Source organism: Eumetopias jubatus, unplaced genomic scaffold (genome assembly GCF_037043125.1).
Source record: "Eumetopias jubatus isolate StellerSeaLion01/CBP00866 unplaced genomic scaffold, mEumJub1_p1.0 scaffold_4, whole genome shotgun sequence".
Classification (NCBI taxonomy): domain Eukaryota; kingdom Metazoa; phylum Chordata; class Mammalia; order Carnivora; family Otariidae; genus Eumetopias; species Eumetopias jubatus.
Genome location: NW_028274810.1, coordinates 83,806,623 through 83,825,561, shown reverse-complemented (window position 1 = coordinate 83,825,561; position 18,939 = coordinate 83,806,623). Strand labels below are relative to the sequence as shown.

The following is an 18,939-nucleotide window of genomic DNA, read 5'->3' as shown; positions in this document are numbered from 1 at the left end:
ATTAACTCAAAATGGATGACAAATTTAAATATAAGAGTTAAAACAGTAAAATTTTTAGGACAAAACACATGGGAAAAATCTTTAAGAGCTTGAGTTGGGCAAAGATTTCTATACCAGAAAGCATGATACACTGGACCTTATCAAAATTAAAAACTACTGCACTTCAAAAGATACTTTTAAAAAATGAAAAGACGGGACGCCTGGGTGGCTCAGTCGGTTAAGCATCTGCCTTTGGCTCAGGTCATGATCCCAGGGTCCTGGGATTGAGTCCCGTACTGGGCCCCTCACTCAGCGGGGAGCCTCCTTCTCTCACTGCCTGCCATTCCTCCTGCTTGTGCTCATGGGCACTCTCTCTCTCTGACAAGTAAATAAATAAAAACCTAAAAAAAAAAAAAAAAAAAAAAAAGGCAGGCAGGAAGAAAAGACAAGCAAAAAAACAGAGGAAAATACATGCAAAGCAGGTATCTAATGAAGGAGTTGTAGCCAGGAATATAAAAAGAACTCCTACAACTCAATAATAAGACAAACAACCCAAATTTTAAAATGGGCAAAAAATATGAGCAGACATTGCACCAAAGATATATGAATAGTTAATAAGCACATGAAAACGATGTTCAACATCCTTAGTCATGAGGGAAATGGAAATTAAAACCACAATGACACACCATTTCAAGCCCACTAGAATAGCTGTATTAAATAAGAACAACACTGGTAAAGATGCAGAGAAGTTAGAGCCCTCACTGCTGATGGGAATGTAAAATGGTGCAACAACTTGGAAAACACTTTGGCATTTTCTCAGTAAGTTTAACATAAAACTGAAACACAATTCAGCAATTCTACTACTAGAGAAATAAAAAAATGTGCCCACAGTAAAGACTTAGATGCAATGTTCATAGCAGCATGATTTCTAATAGCCAAAACCTATAACCAACAAAAATCCTTCAACTGTGAATGGTTAGACGAAATGTGGTATGTCCATAAAGAAGACGACAATTCAGCAATAACATGAAACAAACTACTGACACATAGAAGATTATGAATGAAATCTCAAAAACGTGCAAATGCGGTGGGGGGTGGGGCTGGGGGGGACGGGGGACACCATGAGAAGGGAAAGAAGCCAAACAGAAGAGATCACATATTGTATGGTTCCATTTATATGAAATGTTCAGAAAATGCAAATTTAAAAACAAAGTAGATCAGTGGCTGACTGGGGCTAAAGGTGTGAATGCAGATTAACTGTAATTGGTCTTGAGAAATCTTACCGAGGGGATGAAAATATTCTAAAACTGATTTATGGTGATGGTTGTACAATTCAGAAAGTTACTAAAAATCACTGAACTGTAAGCCTGAAATGGGTGAATTTTATATGTAAAATATAACTCAATAAAGTTTTTCTTTAAAAAAAAGAATTTGGGTCTTTAAACAACTGCTAATGGAGAAAACATTTAAAAGTCTGACGCAGGCACCAACAAGTGATTATTGAATAAATAATGAGACACCAAAAAGTGACTGTTGAATAAATAATAAGGGGGGAAAAAAAACTAAGCTAACTAAGCAGGTCAGTGATCCTTTGGAGAGTACCCTAACACATGTGTGACTTCGGGGAAGAAGTATGAAAATCATATGATGGAGAAAAGATCCACACTGGGAAAACGAGAGAGATCTACAGGCTGGTATGTACGTTCGAATACTTGCTAGCTGTGTCTTATTACGAAAGGCACCAGACCATGCTGAGTTTAAGTTTCCCTGTAGGACAGAGTTACGTGAGAACTGAACACAACAAATGCGCGCACAGCACGGCTCCTGGTCTGAGAACTAATGGCCGAGGTCAGCAGCACAGCATTATTAGCAGCAGAAACCGTAGCAGGTGTGGCCCAATATATATCTGGCAAAGAATGTTAAGTTTCCTGCACCAAAAATGGCTTCAGGACCTCTACACAAACACTGTTAGAAACCAATTCCCATACCTCTATTTTCTCTAGGTTAAGACTAAAGCACCCAAGAACCCTTCTGTCAAGGAAACAGACTGAGCGAAGGCAAAGCTCTACTGATCAAGACACAGGGTTCCCGAGGAATGACATGTCTGACTCTCACTGTACCCGCAGCCATGGAAGTCCCATGCAAACACAGGCAACTAAATTGCTTAAATGAGCTCAATTGTTTCTAAAAGAGAAGATATGTCAGAAAGAAAACCAGGCAGACAGCAAGAGTCATTAAAATGAGAAATCACTTGCCCCAACAGTCATTTCCTCCTTCACAGGGGAAACAGGAATGAAGAAGGAAGTATACTTCATGACCATGTTGATCCACTGGGAAGAGGAAAGGTACCATGCATGCAAGTACTGATTCCACCTCCATTTTCAAACCCCAAGAGCCACAGCATCTAGTTCAGGGGCTGACAAACAGCCCACAGGACAAATTTGGCCTGTCACCTATTTTTGGAAATAAAGTTTGACTGCATGATAGCTACACGTCCATTTACATTTTGTCTGTGACCGCTTCTGTACTTCACAGCAGAACTGAATACTTACTAGAGAGCCCATCTGACCTGCAAGCCTAAACAATTTACGACCTGGCTCTTGGACCACCCCCCGCCCAAAAAAAGTTTGCAAGATTTAGTTGGTTTACTATGAACGTCAGTATGAGCTGACATAGTTCAAATGTTTAAATCAAGGAATTAAAAGGGAAGACTTCTGGATTTGATAATGCACCAGTTTAAAAGATACCCTGGGCATATCACGTGACAGGACATACAATGATGGTGTGGGCTTTGGAGCCAAACACATCTGATGCTAAATCTCTTCAGATAATGAGAAGACCTCGGCAAGATATTTCAGGCAATTTCCTCACTTCTGTACCATGGGCAAAATACCTACACCTGCCAGAGTTATATGTGCAGCACTCAAAACCATTAATAGTAGCAGATAATAACTACTCAGTAAGTATTAGCTCCTTCCATCCACACACTAAACTGGGACTTTCGTTTACCCCTTACAATTTGTATTAACCCTCAGTCTTTAAAGCCAAGCATTCTGTCACTAGGAAACACTGTTGTGCAATGTACCCCCCATTGCCTTATCTGTCCATGGATTTACCAATCTAGAATGGCCTGACAACTTCTCTAAAGTAACGTCCATATATAACCTGAGACAATGAGTTCCACAAGGACAGCTCTGACCGCGTGAGATTTCAGGATACACACACACTCACACAAATGTGTATGTACAAACATAGGGACATATTTTTGCCTTAAAAACCACCTCTCCAACTCAGACATAGCATTCTTGGTCCTAGAATAAGACCTCTATTATCCTATCCCCTTCAGGACTTCTTTGACTTTTATAAATCACTTCCCACTCTTTGTCTTTCCAAATGAAAGCATACTATTCGCATTTAGTCAGTCCTCATCTTGGAGCCCATTAGCCACTTATAATCTTGCTGGTTAAAAACTGAAGAGAGCCCATGTAAACTATGAGCTCTGAAAGATAATTATGTGTCAGTGTCGGTTCATCAACTGTAAAAGGTACCGCTCTGGTTGGGGGTGTTGCTACTAGAAAAATCTGCTCATGCGCTGGGCAGAGGGTACAGGAGTAATCTCTGTACTTTCCCTCAAATCTGCTACGAAGCTAAAACTGCTCTAAAAAAAATAAGTAAACAGAGGATTAAAAATAAAAACCAAACATAATCTTCTGGGGAAAGTGGCCATACATGATGACTTTTCCTAGGACAGCTTAGGTCTGTCATCACAGAGTTCATTGTTAACAGTACCCCCATCTACTCTCAAATGTGTCCTACCTTGCACCATAAGTTGTATGGTCACTCTACTTCAACGCCTCAACTTTCCTCATCTAAGAAATAAATCAGCACTTCAAATCGCAAACTCAGTATCTGAGGAAAGGAAGTATGCACCACCTTCCACCTCTTGAAAGACTTAGGAATTTGCCACCCGAAGTATTAATGTAAGTTTCTTCTCATCCTTACGGCCTGCTATTTACAATCCTCTTTTCCTTCCTCATTTTAGGATCTAGATGGTAACATTTTTAAAATCCCCATACATAACAACAACCTAAACATACAGTTGAGAAATACACATCTATACTCATTAGCATACTAGGCAGTTTATACCAAAAAAAAAAAAAATTAAGAATCTGGTAATTTTTTCAAATAAAACGTTTTTATGTGGAAGAGTAAGATATTAAGCGTATATGGGGGTGGGGAGGGAGCCTGAAAAATAAGGCAAAATATTAATTGTGATATTTCGGTGGTGACACTAAATGAACACATTCTTTGTCTATGTCTCTGTGTTTTCCAGCTTTCCTGAAAATGAATCTGTACTGGATTTATAATGAAAGACTCCCATGTGTAGCCAAAGAACAAGATGTTCAGACTGAAGCTGAAGTGAATATATAGGGGATGCACCCAAACTTGAATAAATCCAAAACTGCTATGCTCTCTAGGTACAGCCTAAATAACATGAGGCACTTGAGGAAGGCACAGAACACCCAGGACACTCCTGGGATAAAGGGATTGTCCTTTGCTTATGCAAAGTACTTGTAATGTCATCAGTGGCAAGAGATTTCTAGAGTTCAAGGTGGTGTTAGAGTAATGGTTCTTACCCAGGTTTAAGCTTGAAGAGGATCCATGTGAAGAGAGGGAAGGAGGTGGTGTCTGTGAATGTCCTGGTCCCTGACTAGGGAGAGGCATGCCCACGGGTCCAGGAGAGGAGGAAAAGCTAAGGCCGTTATAAAAACTGTGTCCAATGGGGGTCAAGCTGCTCGATGTCCTCTTATAAAGGTCACTGCTGCCAGTCAGGGAGTCACGGCGGGAGCCACTGCCAGTGTTGGAGTTTGCAACTAAAATGGAATTAAAACAATGCAGATAAGAAAAGGCCTGTTCTTTGAAGAACAAGCCCAGTGACCTGTCCTAACACTTTGATCCAGACTCCTTACCACCGCAAATTTGTCAGCAGAGACAGCCTAACTGTTCATGTGGCAGTTCTAAGGGGCAGGTAAAGTAATGAAGAGGACATGGCTCAGGTTAACATGAAGCTTTTGTTCAAACCATCACACGAATGCTAAATTTACCTTCCTTTGGTGTCACATATTATGGGGTGGGGATGGGGTAAAAAGCTCGGACGGCCACATAAGCTATGGAAAAGGTGAAAGAAAATGGGCTAGAAAGAATGCCTTTCATCAACCCAAAGGTTCTAGTAGAAAAATGGAATACAGAAAAAAGATTTGTAAATGGGGTATTTCCCCACTATGCAAGACTTACATGTGAAAGCCTATCTTCTCAATGGGTTCAATCAATCAAGAGTTATTGCTAGCTCCCAATTCCAGTCTAAGATTCTCTCTCTCAAACAGGCCCTTCTGTTCTGAGATCACATTGTTTTACAAACACTGCAATTATCCCACTGTTTTCCTAACTACTTTCCTGCTTTATCCTCCCATCAAAAAAACATTAAAAATATCTCGGTCTAATGTCCTTCTTCCCACTTTTCCGTAATATCCACCTTAATTCTTCTCAAAAGACTGGAGCAAACTCCTGACTCTGTAAGGCCTGCAGACTGAGGGGTACACTACCCTGTCGTCTTTGGTCAGTCCTCCTCCCTCAGTTTTTAACATTCACATTTCTACACTTCCCTCCACGTTCTTCCCAGTGCCTGCAAAAACCGCCCCCCCTGGTTTTCTGATCCCTGAAACAAATCAACCATGAGAGTATAAATAAGCAGCAATATGAGCATAGACCTGAAATCAGCCCCAACTGTAAAACTTGATTTTAACAGTCCGTCATCTCAAAGCTTTGTGGGACGGCCGAATTCCCACGGGGCTCGGTCCAGATCTGCCTGGGCTATCTGTCCAGGGTTCCATGCATCATCAGTGTTCCACAAAGATTGCAAAAACAACAAAAATTCAGTTTTAACAGCACTTAAGTCGGATTTCTACCTGCCGTTCCAAACCCTCCGAGGGCTGATCCCAGGGTGGCGCCGAGAGAACTGCTACTTCCGAATCCCAAGGATGTGTTGGCAGGCTGGGCAGAGCCCTGGGAGAAGAGGGAGCTGCTCTGTGAATTGCTGCTCAGAGAGTTGTTGCCATAGAAAGAGCTGGATGCCAGGCTGTTACTGGGCTGCTGCTGGGGCTGGGGCTGGGGCTGCTGGGTTCCTAAAGGGCGAAATGGTCCATTTGTTGTTCCAGCAAGACCACCGGCTGCTCCATTTGCTGAAGCTGCGGCCGCCGCAACAGCTACGAGGAAGAAAGCAAAGCATTGGGCCGGGAAAGGCGCCGGCCGCGCACCCCGGCCTCGGCGCCAGCCTTCCAGAAACACTGTCGCGCGCTCCCAGCCTTCCAGAAATGCCGTCACACGCTCCCAGCTTCGCAAAGCAGACACGAGCTTTGTAAAGAACTACACGAATCTGCCTCTGAGCCCTCCATCTGAGGCTTCTCTTTTCTACTTCTGCTTCCAATTTGAAGTCAAAATACCATGGAAGCCAAATTCACTACGGTGGCAGCTTTAAAGAGTCTGCCGTTTAAAATAGGTACAGATGTCAAATGTAGCCATTTTAAATACGACTACTTCCTAAAATCTCAAGTTCCACAAATACCAATGTTGAGGACTTTTCCAGAACCACTGTTGGCAATATACACAAGCCCCTCGAATTCCTGAACATATTGCTCTCTTCTAGATGTTCCCACTATTGTTCCTAATCTATATTCCTAATATATATATACACAAAGATATAAAGCTTAAAACAAAAACCTATTCTGCCCCCCATCAAAATACATTGCTCTGCCACTTCTCAGTACTCCCTCCATCCCACCTCCCTCCGAAACACAAAAAACACCCCCGCCAAAAAAAAAAAAAAAAAAAAAACAAATATTATCTTAAAATAATGTCAAGGATTTCTGTGAAATTAGCCTTGGACTTCTGCCAACGGTGCCATTTTGTGTGAGTAATCCAACTTCCTATGTTCACGGTGGAGCAGGTCCTTGCTGCTAACCAGCTGGTACATGGCTGTCAACAGAATCTATCGAGGTCACTTGCTGCTTCTGATTTTCTCTTTGAAATATTACAGGGCAGAATTGCTATATTGAGAACTGTCAAATAAAGTACATTTCAACATATTGTAAGAACATCATCCATCGCCCCTTTTGGACTGCTGACAGGAGTTCACGAAGACAGAAGCTCACCTGCTTGCGCGGCCGAGGAACTGATGATGACTGGGGCAGGAGCTACAAGCCGAACGGGAGCTCCAAGACCATTTCTCGCTCCTGCATTCACCACAAGGGCGCCCGTTTGGTCATAGTAAGCAGCAGGAGCCAAAACTGGGTAACCTGGGAATATTAAGCCACATACAAGTATATATGAAACTAACAGTGTTTCCTGGGTAGTCGCATATTATCAACAGTCACAGACTCTCAGCTGTGGGGACAGACAGACGTAGATGTCTCTCCTGGCTTCACCACCTAGATAGCTATATGACCCTGCATCTCTGAGCATCTATTTCTTCAATGAGGATAATAATACCTGCCTCATAAAGTTACTGTGACAATTAAAGGATGACTGTGACAGATCTAGCATGATATCTGGCACAACACGGGGCAGTATTATTTACCACCCACTAAGTGTTAGAAAGGGAACTCGAGGGGACACCCGGATGGCTCAGTCGGTTAAGTGTCTGCCTTCGGTTCAGGTCATGATCCCAAGGGTCCTGGGACTGAGCCCCGCATCGGGCTCCTTGCTCAGCGGGGAACCTGCTTCTCCCTCTGCCTGCCACTCCTCCTGCTTGTGCTTTCTCTCTCTCTGACAAATAAATAAAATCTTTTAAAAAAATAAATAAAAGAAAGGGAACTCGGCGGGATAGGGAACACCTGTGCTCTTCAAAGTGCTAACCAAGGTTATCACCAGAAATCATACACTGACAATATTTTATGTTTTTTGACTAGAGAAGTAATGGAGGGTACAAATGATTACAACAATTACAGTACTTTCATACCTCGTAACAGTGTTAAGCACAAATATCCTGCAAGTTAGCAGGTAAAACCTAGACACACTTCAAATAATAAGATCTTTCACATCACCATATGAGATGGAATCTCCAAATCCTACTGAATAATAGGAGAAATTACAGGAGACTTCCCAATAAAACCTGAATGCTTAATAACTAATATAACAAATGATACATGTTAAAGTTACTCAGCGAATTCATAAATAGATCAATTAACTGGGCTATACTCCACGATCAGTAAGAACCCACACATTTATGCTGAGGTCTTACAAGGACCTGTTTCAAAGGAAGAAGCACAAATTACTTCCAACCCATGCAAAGAATAGGACCAGGTGACAGTGAGCCAAGAATAACATATATTCAAGATAAATATTAATCACGGGCAGGCAGCTATAAAGCACCTCTCCTATTGGCTTTGGAGAAATCCTAGAAACGTGAGGGATCGCCCCATCAAGGAACACTAGGAACTTCCTAATAATACTGTTCAGAGACATCAGCATGAAGGCTAAGGCCCTGGAGTGATGCTAAGTAGCCTGCCCACTCCTTCTATTCTCCCTAATCCTAAGGGAGAGAACAGATCATCACAAAGGAATACAGCATACTCTAAGCAATGCATGAGGAGATATATGTAAGATGAAGACGGGCTCAGAACAACTAGGTACTCTCATCAGCAAACTACGGTCTAAGTGAGGGCAAGTGTATGTCATCCTTGCCAGTGCCCAAATAATGACAAGCCAACACAAGCTTAAAGCATTGCCTGTTCTCCTCTCAATCTCCCCCAACAAGCAGACTATTTTTCCCTCCAATATTATAAACAACAATGCAGCCTCACCTGGCATGCCTGCAGCCAGTCCTTGTCCAAAAGCAAGGGCAGAATTCACTGCTGCAGCTGCCACTAGCGGATCTGTTTGCTGTCCCTGCTGGTTCTGATTTGGGGTCAAAGGACGCTGGCTGGCTCCTCCACGGAGAACCTGGGAGACAGAAGTAAGTCAACTATTTTCTTGTCACTGAAAATAACTAAGACCCACCGTGTGCTTAATTTGGGCCAACTTTTTAAAAACTGATAGTTTTAACTGTTTTTCCTATAATGTTTTATATGGCATTGCTATTAAGATAAAAATTCAATTAGCAACATCTCATTTAGTGAAATCTCATTCTACCATTCTTAAACATTATTATACCTTTATAAGCAGGAAAAAGCATTAAAAAAATGATGATTCATTAATCAAATACATAATGACTATCACCTGGCAGGTACTAGAGATAAAGCAATGAACAAGACAGAGCCCCTGCCCTCTTGAAGCTTTTATTCTAGTGAATGAGACAGACAATAAATGGCAACTCTATAAAATATCAGTGCTCTGACAAAAACTGGGTGGAGGAGTCTGATGGAGTGGGGAGGGGAGTTTAGATAGGATGAACAGGGGTAATCTACCCACACAGATTAAAGTATCTGTGTCTAAAGGGGGAAAAAAAAAACCACCAAAAGTATTTTCTTTATGGAATATAAGAGGACCGTCTCTGCCTTATAACACTATTCCCATTCAACAAGGGCCAAATGGCCCCAAATGAGCTCACCAGATTTGATTTAGGACGCTTCTGACCTGTTTCTATTCCTCCTCTCATAAATTCCACAACAGACCGCAATCTAAATGGAGATGAGTGTCAAGAACACTGCCTTTTTCAGTACAGAAGACCAGTTCTGTCACTGTGCTGAAGGATCCACTTTTTATGAATGAAACACGAGTATCAAAATGGTGGTAATCATTCTTATCCTGAATGCTCTGAAAAATCTACTCCACATGATCTATATACTCCAGCAAGTAAAAATGCAAAACCCACAGACCACAGCTAAAACTGTAAGACGTGTTTTGCATGTTTTCAAAGGCAAAGAAAGTTCTTATCAGATCACTTTCACGATCACTCTGCTCTTTATAAAAGTTAGACATATGATCAGGAACCTGGGTACAGATTATTCTTGGTACCATTTGGTAAAAAATGTAAAAGAGAAACACCACTAACACTCAACTATTTATTAAAGGAGCATAAGGGAAACACCATCCGTACTGGAAAGAAGAGTCGTGTAGACACTTGGTTGACTACAAGTCTCTTATTTCCTTATCTGTAAAAGTAGTGAGAGTAGGCTCTCTGCTCCTCCCCGTTCGACAGACAGCCGTATCTTCTGGTGCAGTGCCAGCCGCGTCCCTGAGACACAATGGTGAAGGTCGGAGTGAACGGATTTGGCCGTATTGGGCGCCTGGTCACCAGGGCTGCTTTTAACTCTGGCAAAGTAGATATTGTCGCCATCAGTGACCCCTTCATTGACCTCAACTACATGGTCTACATGTTCCAGTATGATTCCACCCATGGCAAATTCCATGGCACAGTCAAGGCTGAGAACGGAAAGCTTGTCATCAATGGAAAGTCCATCTCCATCTTCCAGGAGCGAGATCCCGCCAACATCAAATGGGGTGATGCTGGTGCTGAGTATGTTGTGGAGTCCACTGGGGTCCTTCACCACCATGGAGAAGGCTGGGGCTCACTTGAAGGGCGGGGCCAAGAGGGTCATCATCTCTGCTCCCCCTGCCGATGCCCCCATGTTCGTGATGGGTGTGAACCACAAGAAGTGTGACAATTCCCTCAAGATTGTGAGCAATGCCTCCTGCACCACTAACTGCTCGGCTCCTCTGGCCAAGGTCATCCATGACAAACTTAGGCATCGTGGAGGGACTCATGACCACTGTCCATGCCATCACTGCCACCCAGAAGACCATGGACGGCCCCTCTGGGAAGCTGTGGCGCAACGGCCGAGGGGCTGCCCAGAACATCATCCCTGCTTCCACTGGTGCTGCCAAGGCTGTAGGCAAGGTCATCCCTGAGCTGAACGGGAAGCTCAGTGGCATGGCCTTCCGTGTCCCCACCCCCAACGTGTCTGTCGTGGGTCTGACCTGCCGCCTGGAGAAAGTTGCCAAATATGACAACATCAAGAAGGTGGTGAAGCAGGTGTCAAACGGCCCCCTCAAGGGCATCCTGGGGTACACTGAGGACAAGGTTGTCTCCTGCGACTTTAACAGTGATACCCACTCCTCCACCTTCGATGCTAGGGCTGGCATTGCTCTCAACAACCACTTTGTCAAGCTCATTTCCTGGTATGACAATGAATTTGGCTACAGCAACTGGATGGTGGACCTTATGGTCCACAGGGTCTCCAAGGAGTAAGAGCCCCCTGGACCACCAGCCCCAGCAAGAGCAAGAGGAAGAGAGGCACTCAGGGGCTGGGGAGTCCCTGCCCCAAATTATCCCCCAAAACACTGAGAAATCTCCCAACGTCCACCGTTTCCATCTCAGACCCCTTGAAGAAGGGGAGGGGCTTGGGGAGCCCTACCTTGTCATGTACCATCAATAAAGTATACTCTACCCAGCCAAAAAAAAAAAAAAAAAAAAAGTGAGTAATGCTGATCTTGCAGATCTGTTGGGAATATTAGAATTAATGTCTGCAAGGAACAATACCTGGTACCCAGGAGACAATCAATAACCAATAGCTTATTACTATCAAAATATTTATTTGTTTGTGACCTAAAGAATCTAATGGACTTTAAAAGAGAAGGAGTGCTTCAATCCACATCGACAGAAGAGTCAAGGGAGGCTGCCCAGTTGAGTGTTTGCACCAAGACTTAGAAATGCCTAACCAATGACCCAGAAGAGCTCTCACTCTAGGAATAAAGTAAACAGCGTGTACAGACACATGGCAAATACTAACAGTTCAAGTACGAATAAAACATCATTGAAAGCATCATTTCCATAGGGCATTGTGAACCAGGTTTATGTATGGTTAGGAGTTGTGTAAAAGGGTGGGGGACAGGCGAAGGGACAAGGTGCCTGAAGAAAGAGGTAGTCCAGACAACTGAACCCAGTTTTAATGAGAAGAGCAGCAGGTTTCCTTTTTGTCCACTGTCTAGAAATCTTGTGTGGAACCCTGATGATTAATCAACGTTCTTAAGTCAGCTGCCAGTATTCGTATATTTTAATTTCATCAACAGCTATCAAGTCTGGATTTTATGGAAACAGATATGTAAAATTTTACAAGTAACAGTTTAACATCGAATAAAATCAACAAAAATGACTGAAGATCTGTGTAAAACACTATTCTCGGAGTCTGCTTACTATCGACCTTTACAGTGCAAAAGCTGTTAAATTCAAATTTCTTTTCAAAGGTTACTGATCTACATACACAGCTTTTGAGATCTACCAATACTTAATATGCAAGTAGATGCTCAATGGGGATTTTTTTTTTTAACCGAGGACTTAATTTATTTTATTTATTTTTTAGCACCCTATTTATTTTTTCCTTCTGATTGCAGGTTAAATACTCATTCACTCATTCTTTGAATAGTTTTAGTAACTTTTAGGTGTAAGCATGGGCGAACTCTAGGAATACTAATGGAAGCATGACAAGGTCCTTGCCTCAAAGTACTTACAAATTTACTTACAAATTTAGTGAATGTATGCTTGTGGAAAAAAAAAATATATTAGATGAACAAACAAAGAAACCTTTTAAAAACAATCCCGTCCTGGATACCTTTTATTGCATAATATGCCATCCTGCTAGGATGGCTGAGAGGTCACTCATAGAGCTGACTATTGGTTCTGGTTCATGGAAGTTTAGCTGGGCCTATGGCTCAAAGGTCTCAGTTCTTCTCCACATGGGCTACTGTGCTTCCTCACAGCATAGAAGCTAGATTCTACAAGGCAGGAAATTGACACTGACAGTCATGTTAAAATTTGTCAATGGGGTATTTTAATTAATAATCATTCACCCTTCTATAGTTCACCATGCTCAGTAGAATTATCACCTACACAGTCTCCCCCAATCTAGAAAGTTCAGAAGCCATTCTAAACGCTTCTCTCTCAAAATGCCTTATCTAACACCAAATCACCACCAAGCATGCCAACGTGTGCTTGGCTTCAACCCAGCACCCAAGGAGTTTCTCTTTAGCAAACATTTTGAAATAGAAAAGAACAAAATTTTTGTCAGATGTCAAAGGAACCTTCACAAAAAGGATGAAAAAGAATCAGAAGTAAGATGGAGTGCCTGGAACATCACTGACTGTGCTCAAAGTTCCAGCAATTAGGTGTGGAACAGTTACCATGCCTAGAACATAACAAATGTTCTGTTTTCTGAAAAAATGTCAAGGCCAAAAAGGTAAAAAGCAAACTTTTTTTTAAAGCGGGCCTCTCATTTCAATGACTATGACAAAGGAGTTCACCAAGAAAATCGTATTTTCCTAAAACAACTGAAACCAAAAACTGACAAAAACAACACTGGAACTAAAATATGGCTGCTTATTAAAAAGGAATGCCAGTAACCTTTTCTCAGTGGGCTCTGTAACAGTGGATGACAGAAAACCCTGAAATGCAAAGGATTACAGTGCCCATTTTACAGCTAAGGATATACCTTCTCTATATTCAGAAGTTCTCTATATTCATGCAACACACCCCTAGGTGCAAAACCAGTAAGTAATAGAACAAAGACCAAATCTCCGGTTTTCTGTAACTCCAAACATCACAATATGGTCAGAAAATAACACAAGTTGTGAAATGATAGATTTGTGTTCAAATCTTAACAATTTAGTATCTGTGTGACCCTTGGCACACAAATTCCACTTCCTCAAATCTTAAGAAGGTAAGTCATATAATTTATCAGAATTAGAAAATATAAAAGAAATTATAGGTAGAGCACTTAGCTTTAAACAAGAAGTATTTACTATTTTTCTTGTGCACTCTAGCAGAACTAATTTTAAAAACACAGCAATTACTGTCTACCAAATCCACACTAGGCAGCCATTTAAACACAAAGATCATCACACAACTAAATACTGACTATCCACAAAGAGTAAGATATTAAATATATTCACAAGGATCACCCATTATGTCAACAATTATCTGCTGAATTCCCTTACATACCTGGGACAAGAGTTGTATCTACTGCAAAGAAAATCATGCATTAGCTTCCAAAAATTTATCCTACTACAAAATTACTGACCAAGAATAAATTGGCTAGAATTTCAAGACCTGTGTTTTTTCTAATTTTGCAGAATCTAAAAAATTAAACATACACTCTCTTAGTGGGACTAGTAAAAACCAAAGTGTTCTTGTTTGCATCATGTCACAAGTACATAGACGAGCATGGTGTCTTGCCTCTTTAATTTGACAATGTGTACCAAAGCCTAAATGTTCATTTTATTTGCCTGAAAAAAATGCCACTTCTAGGAATTTATTCCATGGAAATAATCATACATTTATGCAAAGGCTATCAGTCATTTATAACATCAAAATATTGCTAAATTAAATATCAAATAATAGTAAGCTGGTGACAATAAAATATGGGATACTCTGACAGATTTAAAGATAGCTACTATTTCTAAAAAGCACTAAACAACATGGAAAACTGTAAAAACTGTAGAAACTTAAAACCATGCGGACAGCATAACCCCGATTTTATCAGAAACTGAATAATAAAGCTAGAATGACAAATACCACCCATTAATTTTGTTTTATCCTGACATGAGGATTTCTTTCCTTTGAGTTTTCCAATTCACCACAATTTTCAGCAATAAACAGGTATTTTTCTAGTAAGAAGGAGAAAATGGCCTATTCAAAATAAAAGGGCATACTTAGTTTTGTAGTTCATTATTCTTTCCCAACTCATTAAAAAGCTCTTATTTACTCTAAGTTAAAACAGACATAATAGGCTTAAAGATTTATATCCAGTTCAGCTGATGTTGTCAATAAGCAGTCTGGAGAATGAGCCTCCCCGTCCGTGGCAAGCTGCCTGCGGGAGAGGCAGAGTGTTTGGACGGCATTCCGTAGTTATGGCAGAAAAGTAGCTCTTATTAGCAGTATGAGTACTCGTTTGCCACGTGCTAACCATGTACCCTGAAGTGGATGATCCTCTATGTGCTTTGCCCCTACACAATCTCATGATCTTACCTAGGTATGCAAACCAAGAACCTGATCATAAAAGGCATTCGGTAAGCCCCGTTAAGTCTCAGCCTGAACTCAGGTAACACACAGAGGAAACTCACCGATCCACACCATTTCTCTATCAGGAGCAGCATTACCTTTTAATGATACACGATTACTAAAATTCACACTTAGAGGGGGTAAATTCTGTTTACATTTACCTGCTGCTGCCCTTGCTGAGCCTGTGGGGTAGTCTGCTGATTCGCAGAATTAGTTGCTGCCGCGGCGGCAGCCGCTTGCTGCTGGAAAAGACTGGCAGGGTAGACTCCCCAGGGAGTGACTCCATAATACTGGTGAGGGACCACAGCCGGGCCTAAAAATAGCAAGAAAAAAGAAGACAAGTTTAGACTAGTCAGAATCATCTCAGGGTTTCCAAAGGCTACATCGGACTCAGCAGATCCTACAGTAAAATAGTAAGGATATATTGATTCGTTCTAACTGATCGTGAATTCTGTTTTTGAAAAATAGAACATATTTTTATATTTTTATGAAAGTCTTCTGAAGTCACTAATTTACTCCAGGCCTAGGTGAAGAAGCTAGTGAAGGACAAAACACCAAAGATATCACAAAAGGGAGAATAACTGATCAAAGATGGAAGGGATGGGTTTAAGAACAGAAGAATTGGCCTTGGTCAGGAAGAAGGCAAAAGGCCTGTGCTTCCCCTGAGAAAGAAAGGACATGGGACAGACAGAAACACAGTTTGTTGTCTGAAGGGAAATAAATGGCGAGTCTGTGTGCATCAAGTGAAGGAAGAGAATAAAAGATTAAGCTGTGCCCTGCTCTCAATGGTAAGGATGGCACCTGAGACGACTGACAGGGACAGGGGCCCTGGTGCTTCATTAACTCCTGAGGCAGGAAAATCCACCAGTCTTCAACAACATAACCCAGACACTCCACTGAACCTCCACTGCTCAATTTCTAAGAGGCTTGGTTCTCCTATTTCTGTGTTGGAAGTCATTCAACACAACTACATTCAGACACTGATATATGAAATTTTCAATTTAAGTCAATGTTGAAAACAAACAAACAAAACCTTACAGACCTGCTGAGTATCCTAAACAAAACCAAGCGCTCTGCTTCAATCTATCTCGATCTGTTCACCTTTGGCAACAGGCTCTCGCTACAGTATCTACCATACACAGTATGCAACACAGAGGTAACACAGCCATGCAGACAGCAGCCTGGGTGTGGCAGAAACCTACACCACAGAATTCTCTGAAGATGGCAGCAAGAAACACCAAGGCTTCATTTTGCCAAGACAAGCTCCTCATATCTGCTGAAACACATCTCCCAATCAGAAGTTTCTTAAAACACAGAGTTTAAAATATCTGCAACTTGACTGAATATAGACAGAGTTCCAAAGAGCTATTTCAAATGTGTCTATTCTGACATGGTAGCTAATCCTGCAGAAACATAGATTTCGGGGCGCCTGGGTGGTTCAGTCAGTTAAGCATCTGCTTTCAGCTCAGGTCATGATCCCAAGGTCCTGGGATCGAGCCCTGCATCAGGCTCCTTGCTCAACGGGGAACCTGCTTCTCCCTCTGCCTGCCACTACTCCTCCTGCTTATGCTCTCTGTCAAATAAATAAAATCTTTAAAAAGAAAGAAACACAGATTTCATTAAGTCAAAATTAATTGGAACATATGTTTTGTTTCCCTGTTTTAAGCTTCCAAGATACAAATAAGTCAAATTACATCACTGCCCAATACTGCTCTGACATTTCTGATTTGGTATTTTCTGCCCCTGTGGGCCTATTAGCCAAGATCAAGCAGCTCTGTTTATAAGGTTACCCACTGTGAAATACTACATCTGGACGTAAAATAAACATGCTGCTTAGAGAACCCAGGTTACAGTAGGAGCTATTTTTTTTTTATAATAAGCAAAGGGGTAAAAACCTTTTAACTCCTCAGAACCTGAAGGGTCTAAGAACCATAGCTCCAAGTTAGAGAGTAGGGAGCCCCCAAAACCACTTGACTAGTGTTTACAAAGTGGGGTGGTCTTGGGCATTTACAGAAGAGAATGGAAGAGACAACAACACAATAGAGACTTAACCTATGCCCTGATTTCCTCACCTGCGAATGGGTATGATAAGGGTGAGGATGTTGCCACATCGATGGGGAAAGGCTGGATTGTAACCTGCAATGACAATCTCAAGGCTCTGCCACATGTCAACATTAAAATCTTCAGCTGTGCACAGACTGCTGTTACCATAAATATTTATATAATCCTCTTCAATTTTCTCAACTAGCATTTCTACTACTCTCCCTGGTCACATGGCCTCTGACTGCAGTTAGGAAAATACCCCCCGGGGATGCATCATCAATGGAGCTTGGCTCATCAGGATGCCTGCTCCAATTCCTGTGTGATGCACACTCCATAAGCATATGCAGTTTCATAGTTTGGGTGGTTAACATTTCTGGTTCTGTGTGAAAGCCCTGAAGTCTTTTTCAGTCTGGCTCAGCTGATGGGTAGGTACAAAGAGCAACACTCTCATCACCAAACTATGATTTCAGTGAGGAAAGTGTGTTGTCCCTAAGACAGTTCTTTGTTTTAAATAACATAGAGTAAGTCAGCATTGAAAAGATAATTCAAGATAGTGTGAGCATTGTACACTATAGGGAAGTGCATGCATGGACTCTGAGATAGACCTGGTTCAAACCCCCAACTCTGTAATATTTAAGTAGTGTCACCTCAAAAAAGACAGCTCTCTGAGTTCCAAATTCTGTAAAATCAACATCCAGAGCACCTAGATGGCTCTTTCGGTTAAGCATCCGACTCCTGGTTTCAGCTCAGGTTGTGATCTCAGGGTCATGGGATCGAGCCCTACATCGGACTCCATCTCAGCGTGAAGTCCGCTTGAGATTCTCCGCCCCCCACGCTGCTACCCCCGCTCACACACATGCACTCTCACTCTCGCTCTCTCTCTGAAATTAAATAAATAAATAAAACTTAAAAAAAAAATCATCCAACAACTCATGAAAGAAAAGCACTCAGCACAGTGCTTGGCAAATAGTTAATAAGGGCTGAATCAATACTAAAGATGGTTAGCAAAGATCATTCTGCTAGGAAGAGCTTTCTATTTCCCTCAAAGGCAAGGGGGACAGAGGAACTATATACTACATACACTCCCATCATAACGCATGCCAAAATGTGAACAATGCTAAAGAAAATAGTAAGAAATTCTATACTGCATCTGAGTTCACAATGGCAAATCGCATGCTATATAATAGTAAGTAAAATCTTACAATAATAATATTTAATTATGATTAACATGACTTGGAGGGATCTGTTCCCAGAGAATTTTTACTTTGGAAGACGCTGACTTTGTCCTAACGTTGAATTCAATCTATCATACATGTGTGAGTCCATTATGGTGCCAGCAACTGTGCTCCCGAGTCAAGTAACAGAAAGGCCTGCTTTTGAAAAAGTTCAATCTCAAGGGGAAACAAACCACTCATGTATACATCCACAAGCAAATAAATACAAAGTAAAAGTAAGTAACAGAGAAAGAACAGGGGAGTCAACAAAGGAAGGGTTTCTAGGTGGTGACAATGCCAGCTAAGGAGATCCCCAGGAAAAGAATGGAAAGAGTTTACTACAGAGGACTAAAGAGAACACTGTGTCCAAAGACAAAGAGGCCTAAGCCAGTGTGGTGCCTGCAGCAAGCTAAAATCAGTTTAGCACTGCTAGAATGTATGGTGTGAGCCAGTGACAGCCAATCTGGAGGGGGAGAAAGTGGTATACATGTAAAGACATCTATATACAAGTCATCGAGAGATCAGAGTGGGTCCCAATCCTCACTAATCCTCAGTATGCCATGGCAGCTCTTTAAAAATAGTGATCCAAGGAACAGCACACCACCACCCAATTAGGATGGAATAATCAGCCATGTTTGATAACTGCAGTGTGCT

At 41.7% G+C, this 18,939-nt stretch overlaps 1 protein-coding gene, 1 non-coding gene and 1 pseudogene across 12 annotated transcripts in view; 1 reads left to right on the top strand and 2 right to left on the bottom strand.

Annotated features, from left to right (window-relative positions):
• PUM1 (pumilio RNA binding family member 1) overlaps positions 1-18,939 on the bottom strand; it is a 138,045-nt gene that overhangs the window by 27,483 nt on the left and 91,623 nt on the right. For 8 of the 11 annotated variants that reach the window (XM_088022520.1, XM_028114010.2, XM_028114013.2 and 5 more), the window contains 5 exons: positions 15,190-15,341; positions 8,838-8,976; positions 7,188-7,331; positions 5,946-6,242; positions 4,617-4,853 (listed from right to left, as the gene is read on the bottom strand). In XM_088022520.1, the coding sequence (XP_087878646.1) occupies positions 4,617-4,853; positions 5,946-6,242; positions 7,188-7,331; positions 8,838-8,976; positions 15,190-15,341 (969 nt within the window). The remainder of the gene's footprint in view (positions 1-4,616; positions 4,854-5,945; positions 6,243-7,187; positions 7,332-8,837; positions 8,977-15,189; positions 15,342-18,939) is intronic. The other 3 variants (XM_028114016.2, XM_028114017.2, XM_028114015.2) reach the window with 2 other exon arrangements.
• LOC114217241 (small nucleolar RNA SNORD103/SNORD85) lies at positions 8,645-8,722 on the bottom strand. The gene has a single exon (XR_003610939.1). It is a non-coding gene; the product is annotated as a small nucleolar RNA SNORD103/SNORD85 (small nucleolar RNA).
• Positions 10,172-11,224, top strand: LOC114217198 (glyceraldehyde-3-phosphate dehydrogenase pseudogene; annotated as a pseudogene).